Source organism: Phymastichus coffea, unplaced genomic scaffold (assembly GCF_024137745.1).
Source record: "Phymastichus coffea isolate CEN01 unplaced genomic scaffold, Cenicafe_Pcof_1.1 PCOF00135, whole genome shotgun sequence".
NCBI classification, from domain to species: domain Eukaryota; kingdom Metazoa; phylum Arthropoda; class Insecta; order Hymenoptera; family Eulophidae; genus Phymastichus; species Phymastichus coffea.
The window spans coordinates 168,288-181,468 of record NW_026706946.1 but is presented as its reverse complement, the minus strand read 5'-3'; the positions used below and the strand labels follow the sequence as shown (position 1 = coordinate 181,468).

The window sequence follows — 13,181 nt, the reverse complement described above, 5'->3', positions numbered from 1 at the left end:
CAGAAAACATTTTCTTGTACATATCGCGCCTGCGGTCCAGTATGTACACCCAACGTGGATTGAATCGCGACCCCCCCAGTTAGGTTGGTATGAGACTATGAGTGCTACTTTTAGTCCGTAACGGTGGTTTTCAGATCGGCCATAGTATAACGCTCGTTCTTAAATTATATAATTAAAACCTAAAATCAAATAATCATGCATCTAAATTCATTATTCGGCAAACAATTAATTTTAAACCTAAAAACAAATTAGTAACGTTTTAGCTTTTTATCGTATCTTAAAACGAATTTTCCCGCGGTTTCTTCGTTCAATGCAACGACGGAATTCTCATACCAACCTAACTGGGGAGGTCGCGATTCAATCCACGTTGGGTGTACGTATTCCACTCGAGAAATCAATTTGAATTTTTTAATTTATAACCGATTATTGCATCCGCTTGATCGATGTTGGATTTTCTTTGCAGAAGTGTGATTTTAAACATTCTGATTTTAAATATTCTGCAGCAATAACAACACTTTGAAGTGTTTTATTATTACCGTATTATTAATGCAAAATACCAATATTCGCTAGCTGTACTTAACATACTTACCGAATGCATATTTCAACAAAGAATTCAAGTTTTAAAACTATTGGCAACGAAATAAAAAAACATAAATCACGCTCTCACTCGTATATCTTAATACTTACACCACACACGCAGTTGCGAGTTTTACCTACATCCTAGCCATATTTAAAAATCCAGAGACTAGCGAACTAAACAAAAAAGATAGACTGACACATAGTTAGACAAGAGGAATATTAGATTGAAGTGGAAAGGGCCAAAAAAGCAAAATAAATATTGTTTTCGCTTCGAATTTGCCGGGGTGGTGGTCCGTTGATCAAGGCAAAAAAATGCAAAAGAATTTGCGAGTGAGCGCGTGCACGCGCGCAATGACCCAGTAAAAACTGCAAGACACGAAGTCCTCGTTATTTCACCTCGGATTTAATTTGGAGGCAAAATCGAATTTCCCGACTCCTAGACGATATGCGTATGTATGTAGGTGTCGGTGCGCAGAGATGGGAGGCACGTGTGCAGCGGTGCCCTCGTCCACGAGTCCTGGACAATAACGCCAGCATCCTGTATTTACGAGTACGTATATTTAGATAGATCCGCGTGCTCACCTGACTTATTGTATTTTGTTAGACTATTGATGAGGTGTACTACTGAACTTTTTCTTTAGCTCTGCTGTACCAAGGATCAGTGTGTTCACGGGTTCAATGGATTTGTATCGACGGTCTACTGAAGCGAGGATATTTCACGTCAGCAAAATTATTGTACATCAGAGCTTTGATAAAGATCTGCTGACTAATGATATCGCCATGCTCAAGGTAAATGAGTTTTTTTTAAGTAAAACAAATAAATAGTAGGATAAATCCATTTTCATTGATACCCTTGGCTAATATTGATAGAGCGAAAAAATTACTTGGAAACATCAGTTAACAAGTTCTTTTCTTTAATTTTTACATTGACAATAAATAAGTCATAGAGATGTATCCGGAGAGTTCATTTTTCACATATCTACAACACCGTGCAATTCCAAAGGTAACAATTTTCGATAAATCTCAGAAATAAAGCAAAAAAAAAATAATATCGACGACTTCAAATAATTTTGACATCGTGTATTTCCCGCTTGTCAATAACACTTTTAAATGCCAGTCACATTGGTGATCCACGGCCGCAAGAAAACTACATTCGAATAGACGCCGGGGTAATGAGGTTGAGCGCAGCCTTGTCCCCAAGACACGATTCCATAGAGTGTATTGTTAGCACTCAGAGGTCCACCAGAATCACCTTGGCAAGAGTCTTTACCGCCGGTTTTCAACTGACCAGCGCAAATCATGCGTTGGGTGATGGGTTTTACTCGTGTATAGACGTCCTCGCATGTCTTGCGGTCGACTATTGGCAGTGTCACTCGCATCAGTTGCTCGGAACTCGCTCCTCCTTGCTGTCATGGCAAATACGCTTTGCGGTTTAGACGATCGATCGATTCGTTTGACGACAATCACACCAGCTTTAGTCTGGTTGACAGCCAATTTTAGTTTTTTCTTTTTTTTTCACGGGTCATTCGAAGTGATGTTGCAGTATTGTTATTTGTAATATACAATAAATGAATCAAAAAATCGTTTGGCGTAACTTTACGAGTAGGAAGACCAGAATGTAGTAAGAATTAAGAAAATATTTATAGATTAGGCGAAAACCTTGCGAATAAACGGGCATCAAGCGTCCAGCTTGCGGAGCGCTCGTATCAGCAGATAATACAGTATTGTCTACTAACCGAGGTGGCACCCCATCCAGTCACGTTGACAATCTCGCCAGACAGCAGTTCTCTCTCGGGTAGATTGATGGGTCGCATGTTGTCTCCATACTGGAACTCGTCCTCAATCTACAGTACAGCAAATCTCTAACTCATTTACACTCGATTCGAAAAATAAAACAAATTACATTTGCTTTACCTTTAACAGCGCTATATCGTAATCTATGGCAGCAGAATCGTAGTTGGGATGACGTATAACTTTGGCGACTTTATGAAAAGTGCCATGGATACGGCTACTACTGCCAGCTCCGATGCGATACAGCGACGTCTCGGCTCTGTTGACAAGAGACGAGTAAATGCTCTATGTGGCATCAGAAAAATTCAAAGAGGAATCGAGCCTAATAAATTACCCGACACAGTGACCAGCGGTGACGGCCCACTTCCGGCTTATGATCGAAGCGCCGCAAGTGTGCAATCCCGAGCGCTGTAACGTTAGCTGATAAGGATGCCGTACTATGTCCACCTCGACACCACCTACTATACGATGGTCCGGCAACAATGATCGTTCTGCGTACACTGCAAAGTAAAAATGTTAACGAAATGCCTCTTCGATTTTTCCTCTTTATTTTACCGAAATGACGATCGACGAGGAGTACAGCGAGTAGTGACAAGGTGATTCTCATGTTGGCTAGTGGCATAGTGCCGTTAGTTTTCTCGGTACTTTATATAGGCTGGCACTTTATCGCGTTACGACTAGTATTTACTTATCTCTTTCGCCTTTTTTCGTACAAATCACATTTGTTCTTATCTCACATTGTTAAATTATACTGATTAATAACAATTCGCGATCAATTGATCGTTGTGCCGGTTTTCGATGAACATTAAATAAATATTGATATAATATGAAATAGACTGTGTCATAGTTTGATAATTTATTGTAACTATAATTGGATTAAACTGTAATAATGACGTTGATGTATATAATTTTGTAACGTGCAATAATGTGTTTCGATGTCATTAGCCGCGACAAGCGATATTGCAAGAAACGCACACAATATACTTAAAGGGTTTTACTGAGCTCAAAAATGATTTAACAATTTGGTAAATTGACGATAAAAGGGATACCACTCCGAATAAATTTCGAGCGTTTTAGTGAAAATAAAGCATGGTTTAATTTTGTAAATTATTTATGACCATAAAAACTTAAAATAAAATAATTTTTTAACGCATTTTCATTAGCATTGCATTTATTTTTAACGCGTTTCGATCTCTTGAATTTTATAGAAAGGCTTTCAAATTTTCTAATCAATAATGATCCAGCCTAAAAATAGTCGTGAAAGCATGAAGAACTCAAATTTAAAAAATGGTAATTTATTAGAGTTTTTGTGAAATTTCCAGATAAATTTGATACCAATATAAATAAAATATTCAAGCATGGTTCGATATGTAAATGCATAATTGACAAAATTAGTTCAACTATGGTTGATTAAATATCTCATAAATGTTCATGCGTAGCTCAAACTTCTCTCCATACTTTTTGTCGTCGAATGTGTTTAAAACAAAAAGGCCCATTGTAGAAAAAGCATATGCGCTACGATTTATGTTGGCAGACCAGGACAACAAACGCTAATCTACCAATATTCCTACCTTCATCGAACAAATATCATTTAAAGGACGGCAGTGTGCTGCATCTGGTTGGTTGGCGAGGATCTAAGCTTTCAGTAGAGAAAGCTTCGCTCGTAAATCAACGCTCATGTATTAACTCGATGCCACGGTACCGTGCGCTTACTTCTAAAATGTTCTGCGCTACCAACGCAAACTTATGCCAGGTACGTACATGTGTATGAAGCCACCACTCCCATACAAGCACCTCATTTGTCTCTTTATCTACTTTGAGTATTTTTCTTGATATGCATAGCTGGACATTGGAGCAGTGCTAGCCAACGATGATGTACTTGTTGGTCTTTTGTCGTCGGTTGATGCTAAATGCGTGTATCCTGGTGTTTATATCAGACTTGGTAGCTTCCTACCTTGGATTAACAAGATTCTATCCATCGATGGTTCACTTGCTGCCTGATTGTTGTATTTTTATTTTTGTACGTACACATAGACACACACGCATACACTTTGTAGACACTTACTTTTCCCGCTAGAAAGTATAAACTTTATTAAGGGTGGCGATAGTTTTGGCTAAGGAATTTTCTCATTTGCTCCTTTTGCTCTGCTTGTTCAAGAGTTTCGATCTACATTTCTATTTTGTTCTCTTACATGTTGTAAATTTCTATAATTGCAATTCTTACTTAGCAATGACATTATTTAATACCAACAAAAAGACTTTTAAATAATGTGGCACAACTTTATACTAAATTCACATTTGAGACACAAATAATACAAATAATACACAGCTATACAAAAATAAGCGATACGCAATTTGTGAAAATAGCAAGTTAGCCTGCAAATAATCAATAGATCAAGTCAGTTATGAATATCAAATTATCTGAAATTGATCTGCGCTTTCAAGATAACAAGATTACATTACAAAATTCACAAGAGACTGCAAAAATACAAATTTAAAAATAAATATAGCAAATGTTGATAACCAGAAAGCCCAAAAACTAGAGTAATGCATTAATTGGATATTTCAATAAGCTGCAGCAATATCAGAGTCGCATATCGTTCGTTATTAAATTAAAGAGTAAATACCTAGACGACAGATATTGCAGACATAGTCAGCCTACAATTCACAGATTTATCAAAAATGTCAGAGCATGACATCAGCTCTAACTAATAAATCTCCGAAAAGTCGCACATATATCGAAGCCTATACGAGTATACGTCTTTATCTGCGCGCGTTGGAGAGGGTTTCGACGAGCTATTTACGAGGAGGGGGGTTATGCAACGAGGGGTTTTAGCCGTCAAGAGACGAGCGAGCGTACAAGCTTTATGCATAAATTAATGCTTGCCGGACATTGCCGCATGTATATTCATTACGATCTATGCGATAAGTCACAAATATATAAAGGTTGGGTAGTTGCTGCATGACGGTAATTTATCGGTGTCGAGTAATCGGCCACTTTAATGCCCCCGGCAGAAAAAACCACATCATTTGACAATTTTCCAATTTCACGAAGATCCCGAGCCGTCTTCCTCTGGTTACATAGAAGTATTGATTTTTTTCTTGAGCTCCCGGAGACGACGAATTATCCTCTGCTCTGTAACCCGCGCGGAAGGAGACGTGTTATAAATCTATTTTGTCCCCGATTTAGATGTTCTAGCTATGACGAAGGATAACTTTCGATGACAAATCCACGATGGACAAGCCTTTTATCGCTTTGTACGGGACAAGATTTTTTTTATGAATACGTGATTACGATTGTACCATGCTACCATGCCACTGCTGATGTGCATGCGTGTGTGTGTGCGCGCGAGCGTGTCACTATCAATAATTCCTCAGAGCGAGTGAAAGCTGATGTAATTGTAGCGAATGTATTCGTACTCGTGATGGCTTGTGAAAAATGCATGAACATTTGTTTAACGGACAGTTGTTGTATATGTTTTCGTGATTGCTGTTGGTGAGTTAAAAGGTTTTTTATTTTCGCTCTAGCGTGTGTGTGTGTAGATTACGATGCGACATTATTGGATCGCCATAGAAAGACAGAGACAGAGAGTGAGAGAGAGAGAGAGAGAGAGATAGTTGCTGTTAACAATTTTTATACATTCAGATTAGAATAGTTTTGAATTTTACAATCGATAACCTGCAATTGTTTTGCAGTGATACCGAATGAATTTCTTTATCTTTACCATCACATATGTAACCGGATTTTTCGAGATAATATTTCATTAATCTTTTTCACTCCTTGCAATTGTATCGTAAGATTGATTTTTATTTCTTAACGATAACCTGAATACGTATGTAAAGTTTTTCTTTGTTTTGAAATTAACCTAGAAAAATAGAATACTATATTCTTAAAATAGATTTTTAGCTTTTTCAATGGCTTATTTATTAACCATTTCACTACTTTGACATATTCGCTAATGTGACCAGAAATAAGACAAATAACTAAGATTTACTGTTTTACCATCTATTGAAAATAGATGAGCAATTTCTCAAACAGAAAACAGCTAAGTATTGACGAGCGTTTTAACGCAATTATTTTGCATACTATCCTTGAATATTTTCATTTCATTAAACTAATAATACAAGTGTAATTTTGCCTTTAATTCCCAACAAAGCCTATAAATTTAATAAGGTCAAAATACTATCTCATAACGTATAATTAACCTTGATGAATAACGAACTCTCGATCAAATTATAAAATTGCAGATCAAATAATGTGACGATAATATAGTCACAAATTAAATAGTTTGTTTCGTCATTAAGTGATGAAAAAAAGAAAAGAAGTTAACATCCTCCGGCAAATTGGCAATACCCATTAATAACCTTAGGAACTGATCATCGCGAAAACTTTAGCGCGACAATATCGCAAAAGGGGAAGGGGACTATGCGACAAAGCTCTTGTCCGGGATGCATAACTCACTGTTAGCAATGTGTACAAGGTGCCGAACTATTAGCCAACATTCCTGATAGGCCCGCGTATTATCGATTATGCCGCTGCCGTGGTGGAGGCTGTACGCCGCCGCCGTCGGCCATAATGCCAATTACCTCGGAAGAGTAACTACGCTCCTGGCATTCCTGCAAGTGAGAGAGAAGCTGCTGCTACACTACTGCAGTGCAGGCTAGCAACGCCTGTTAATCACCTCGCCTTTTGTTTTATCTGATCTGCTCTCTCGCGCGAACTCGCACATGCACCACACATTGTTCTCCTCCCCTCCCCCCATCTCTTGTTATCAATTTTACATTGGTCTTGCTACAGTGTGATAGAGGTGATTTGTACGGAGCAATTCCTATTTGATTAGGCCAGCTCGTTAATGCGCTTGTTTTATGGCACTTTTCTACAACTTGCACAATAACTTAAAATATAACTGAGCTTTACTAATCGAACTTTTCTTTCGCGTTCAATTTGCCTTTTATTGAAATAATTTGAAGCGGAGGTTGATATTTTTCAATAGTGTTTATGTAAAGTGAGTCAATTTTTACTATTAAAATTTTGTCCACGACTCTACAATATTATTTACATAAGGATCTGGGAGGAAAGATGCTTCGGCTACTTAGCAACCTACTGGGCATGCAGGTTGCGACATCCGTGGAAGGAGAGAATGCAATACAAAATTCACGACGAAGAATCAATTAAAACAAAGTCTAATGCCAGCCAATTTAAACAAAGAAATTTAAAAGAAAGAAACAAAATTTATGACCCGGCAATACCTCGCCCATACCGGCGATCGGGGCGAGGCGGCATCCTCAGAGAAGCATTAAACCTCGGCCGGTCGGCACGAATGCTCGCCCGCGCAGCGATGAACCGCTCCGGCCGGTTTCGAAGACCATAAGTTGCTCAACAGTCGCACTAATGCTCACCGTTGAGCAACAGATCACCTCGAATCGATGACTCCCGTGCAAGGTGTGCGCGCGCTCGGTAACGGGAGAGAGAGTGAGAGATCTCCCGCTGCCGTAGGTATCGCTGCTGTTACGTCACCGTTCCTCCCGCTGTTTTTGCTGTTGAGGTCCTCCGAGCGCCGATGACAGCTGATGAAGCGTCGGCTGCACCGTTACGAAGACTGGGACAACTCGGCTCACCAAACAAACTGAACTAGGGTGCTGCAATGCTGAGAGCGTCTTCTTTCCTTACTGTTGCCTCCTCGGCGTCCTGCCTGGAAGTTGCTGGAAGAGAGTGAGCGCCCGCTCAACGCTCGCACGCACGCCGCGCTGGCCCTCTCCCTGTACTCCCAATCCCTCGATCTCTCCTCTTGCGCGCGTCTTCGCTTTCACGGCTTGTCGAAATCGGCGTCGTTCCTCACTCCCGGCTTCGATAATCCGCACTTCAAACATACGAATCGGGCATGAGAGGTACGCTCACGCACGCACACATGCGTCCGGTCTGACGAGGGCGAGCGTGCAAGTACTGCGAGGCAACGGACAAAGGCGAAATCGGAATAACAAAAAATAACGCTAGAATGCTCTATTATTTACTAAACGTAAAAATCAAATGTTTTATTGCAAATAAATGAGGTATTTATTAATACATTTTTCGAGCGGAAATTTATTTCATATTTCGTGCTAATTAATTTGCGTGCGTATATTGCATCGATGGCGCGCTTGTTAATTATACGGAAATATTTATAAAATAATTGACTCAGAAGTAACTTTACACGAGACAAGAGCAGGTTTATCAACGGTTAGTATATAAACTTTGTACACCGTAAATAACTCTTCCCGAACGACACTCGTATTTCACTTTTAAAACTTCGCAATAGGGATCTGTATTTTATGCGTCGCGTATTTTGTGAAAAAAAGGAAAATCTTTTGTTTACTTTTTATGCAGTTTTTACAGTTTACGCTGTTTATACATTAGATACGTGATTCTTGATACTACAGGTGAAGATAAAACATAAAACTATCGCTATATAGAATTGATGTTCTTTTTCTCCACGCAAATTACTGGATAAATCAATTGCTTACCTTTTTTCTAATTTGTAAAATTCCAATAGAAAATATAAAAATTCTTTTTTTTTACAGAAAAGTATACAAATTGTGAGAACAAAAAGGTTTATAACACAAGAAAAATTTTTCACGCAGCTTTTATAGCTCCCATTTGCATGTTACGTTAACTTGTAAAATCCGATTAAAAAACGTAAAAAGTATAGTGAGAAGTTGTCCATTCAAAGCTAACTAGATTTGAACGTGCAGAGTAAACTTTAAGCGAACGTGTTCTGACCTATATTTCAAAACAAATGTTTTTATATCAAAGTTCACTTGTGTTATAAAAATATTATTATTTACATCTTCAAGAAAATCTTAAAAAGAAATAGCTTGTCCACGTCTAATATGTAACTAATTGGTTTATTCTTACCATCAAGTAATGAAGTAGATTCTAAAAAATTTTCTCGAAATACAGGTCAATATGTATCATCTAATCATTACTCAAAAAATACTTTATTAAAAAAACACGTTAATTATAAAAATAAGAAAAAAGAATGTACTTTAATGCATTAAAAAAAAGAACATCAAATTTAAACGCAGATGATCCTCCATAAAACGTCGGCAGTATAGGAAGGTGCATGGCAGACGCAGCAGCTCAGAGGCCAGTCTTTTCGCTGATCCAGGCGCGCAACGCCGTGACCCGCGTGTAAACGCCAGGGTAGGCAGCCTCGGCACAGCCGAAACCCCACGATACTACGCCGATCAGCCGACCATCTTGCACCAATGGCCCACCACTGTCGCCCTGTAAGGTGTACGATTTAGCTGGGATTTCGTCTTTTATATCAGAGAAGAAGGAATTCTTTTTGTCTCTTTCTTTCTCTTTTCTTTTTTTACAGTGATTTACGAGCACTGCTTTGAGAATAAGTGGAATGTACTAGTTCGCTTGTTTTTTTAATGAAAGCTGGTCGATTTATGTTTCCTATGTTTCGATTTAGATATTTAAAGCCATACTCAAACGGTTTTTTGTCGTTCTGAGTCATAACAATGAATACTGAGCGTTTTAATAGCGTTTTAATTTGTGAATCTATTCGTTTTAAAAATAATTAGTAGAGGAATAATGTTATGAAGTTGTCCATATCCAAATCAAATCTTCTAATGCTATTTTTCAAATAATCTACTTTTCGTAATTGTTATTTATCTTCTAACGGATAATTTCCAAATTTATTTGAGATAAATTAAACGATTAAAAGAAAATCAATATTATAATGAAGTTGTATTATAGACAATGAGAGATATGTATTTAAAACTATGACTAATATATAGTAAAAATGATTATACATCCGAAAAATATACTAGTCAGATTATTCGTTAATAATAAAAGACAAATTCAAGTAGATTGAAAAAGTAGATCAACACGCAATTAATTTAATTCCACAACTGTTTCGCACTTGACTAATAGCTTTGTAAATAGCCCGCGTAATGTATCGATTATGACGTCTCTCAGAAACAAGATTAAACAATTTGCTCTTCGTCCAACCGTAAAAAAACCAATCAACTACCTGGCAAGCATCACTGCCACCAGTGCCAGCACATAGCATCCTGTTAGTAATGCGTTTACGTCCGTATAATCGTTGGCACTCGGAGTTGGCTAACAAAGTGACGGAGGTCTGTCGAAGTTGGTTACTTATTTCACCTTGACTATCGAGTACTCCCCAGCCACTCACCGTAGCTTCACTACCATCTGAATAGTCATCGGAGTGGGAAGCCAAGTCGATCGGTTGTACGTTCCGGTTGAACTGCAACGGCGACTCAAGCTATAAAATATTAATTATTAGCGTCACGACAAAAACATAAGGTGCTTGCGAAAGGCGTTTACTTGGATAACGGCGATGTCGTAGTCGGACTCGCGCGCACTGTAGTCTTCGTGGACGATTATCTCACGCGCAGTTTTGACCTGACCTCGACCACTCAGCGTCGACGAACCAGCTTTTATCGACAATGAGCTTGGGAATACTCTGAAAATATGTTATCTTTATTTTAATGGATTTCCTTCTCTTTGCCTGTTGTCTGTGAACTTTACGTACGATTTTAAACAGTGCGCTGCTGTGATGATCCATTCCTCCGAGAGTATGGCACCCCCGCAACGATAGCGTCCATTGTATCGCAAGAAAACCTTTCAGCAAATTGTTCACAGTGACATTTTATTTTCGTGCGAGTCTAAATTTTTTTGTATACATAAAATATTTACTTGATAGGGATGCTCGGAAATTGTGGTTTTGTAACCACCGACAATTCTTCGGTCATCTTCGTCGACGATTTTCTTCCCAATTGTTGTTGAGGGATCATCTATGGATTCTCTTGGATCTGTAGATATGATTTAAAAAAAATAGACATTGATTTGACAGCAAGGCATCTATAAAAATGTTGTACAGCCTATAATGCGACAAGTTTCTGTTCACAAAATAACACATATATTCATAATTTCTTATTAGAAAATACTAGATGCTCTCGACTGTAGAAAAAAACGCCACACCCATTCAAAATACAGAGTGTTTTCAACAGAAAAATCAAACAGAAACGAATGTTTTCACGTATGTAGAAATAGGATATATTTCATTTAGCACATTATTGATTGAAAAATATATGGTTTTCACTTTAGTTACTAACGCACCGCAGTTGTGCTTTTTAACTAACGAAGCTGTATGTTTTTGACAGTATAAACACTGATGGATATTACACGAAACCAAACGAAAACTCAAACGCATTCAACTACAATACTTGAAAAAAAATATGTACAGATACCGAGAGAAAAAAGTAGCGCAATTCGGTCAAACTATTACCAAAACCTGCGAGAATCTCGGCGTAGGTGCAGCGTACAAGCAAACAGAGCACGACGACCGCGATGTGAATATCCATCACGCAAACGCTATGAAACAACGACTATCCATTCCGAAGCACGGAAAGTTGCTTTTTAAAGAGAAGTCAGTTAATCGATGTCCCCAGAACCCATTAAAAAAATGGGAGAACAAAGTATACACCGTTGCGTTGCGCAGCAATAACGAATCTTACGAGGTTAATTGCTAAGTAAAAAACTCGGTCACGCGCGTGCGGCACATCTTCTCCATGGGAAAGACACAAGAAAGGAAGAAAAAAATTGTAAATCGATATTTGTTCTGCAGAAAAGCGCGATTACGCAAAAAATACGTACAACTTTTCTTGCTTTCAAATGGCTTCAAAGACACGTTGAATTATACGACAATGCTTTAGGTCTAGAAGTAGGATAATTCATCGTTATCGAAGCTTCATGGGTGCGACAATATATACAAGGCGCCGAACTATTAGCCAACATTCCGATGTCTCTATCGATTATCCTACCAATACGCTTGAAAATCGGTCTAATGCCAATTATCCTGCCGAACGCCAACGAGAACGCTTATCTCGTGCCTTTTTCTCTCTCGTTTTCTTCTTTTCTAACGATGCCGCTATCGATTTCCGATATAGTTTGACTTTGTACGATTATCACCCCATGTTCCCCCCATGTTCCCCACCGCTGCAGTGGAAAAATGCAGACTTGTGGATTATTCGCGATTTTCTCGTTTTCTCCTCTTGCTTGAATCGTTATAATTAACGGGAATATCATGTTGAAAACGTATATAAAGAGCGAGGTCAACTTTTAGTCCACGTGGCTCCTCGAGACGGGAAGCGGAATTCTCGACATACGTCGCAGAAAGAAAGGAAGGCCACGTTTCGAGACCGGCTAAGCGCTAATTGCGTTAGGGAAAGCGGAGAACGCAGATAGAACCAGAGCTAAGCAGTCAACATGCCGGAATGCCCGGCCAGTGCAGGACTACGGCATCGATTAGACGCTACAGTGAGTAACGACTAGGAGTTTCCCTTTGTGACCATAGCTCGGGTTAAAACACGACAAAGTGAAGCCGATTGGAGCTGCTCTCGAAACTCGACGCGTTATGTTAAATTGTGTTAGATTTAGGTTGCGTTTGCGTTACATTTAAGATGCGTCTGCAATGTAGCGTAGCAACTTGGTCATACCCGCTCATCCGGACCTTCTCGAAGACCACCTTTCTACGCCACAGTCGACCTGGTGGTGGCAGACTCGCAGGAAATGTGAGGCTTTTGGCCCTCGCGGCACTGAGGTCATCCTCTTACAGCTAGGAACATAAGAGACGTTCCTAAGCTACATGATAGCGAGCGCCAGAGCTAGTAAAGAGGAGAGGGTGAGCCCTCGTTAGGGCCTAGCGCTACAGCGACGGCGGAAGGAGAGAAGCAAGGGAGGGGAGAAAAACTTGAGCCCCCGCCCTGCGTGGCGGAAAACAATTAGTATCCGACTG

At 39.1% G+C, this 13,181-nt stretch overlaps 2 protein-coding genes across 2 annotated transcripts in view; both read right to left on the bottom strand.

The window, feature by feature from the left end:
• Positions 1–1,455: 1,455 nt before the first annotated feature.
• Positions 1,456–11,748, bottom strand: LOC131671788 (transmembrane protease serine 9-like). The gene is made up of 13 exons (XM_058948512.1): positions 11,673–11,748; positions 11,081–11,196; positions 10,917–11,005; positions 10,709–10,847; positions 10,557–10,646; positions 10,392–10,499; positions 9,496–9,634; positions 4,186–4,291; positions 2,926–3,014; positions 2,705–2,870; positions 2,494–2,629; positions 2,316–2,423; positions 1,456–1,985 (listed from the first exon to the last, which is right to left on the bottom strand). The coding sequence occupies exons 1-13, from the start codon at positions 11,746–11,748 to the stop codon at positions 1,686–1,688; spliced, it is 1,662 nt and encodes a 553-aa protein (XP_058804495.1). The 3' UTR covers positions 1,456–1,685.
• The window catches only part of LOC131671767 (beta-1,4-glucuronyltransferase 1), a 44,972-nt gene continuing 42,959 nt past the window's right edge, over positions 11,169–13,181 (bottom strand). The window contains exon 6 of the transcript XR_009302570.1: positions 11,169–11,196. The gene's annotated coding sequence lies outside the window, so the exon portion shown is untranslated. The remainder of the gene's footprint in view (positions 11,197–13,181) is intronic.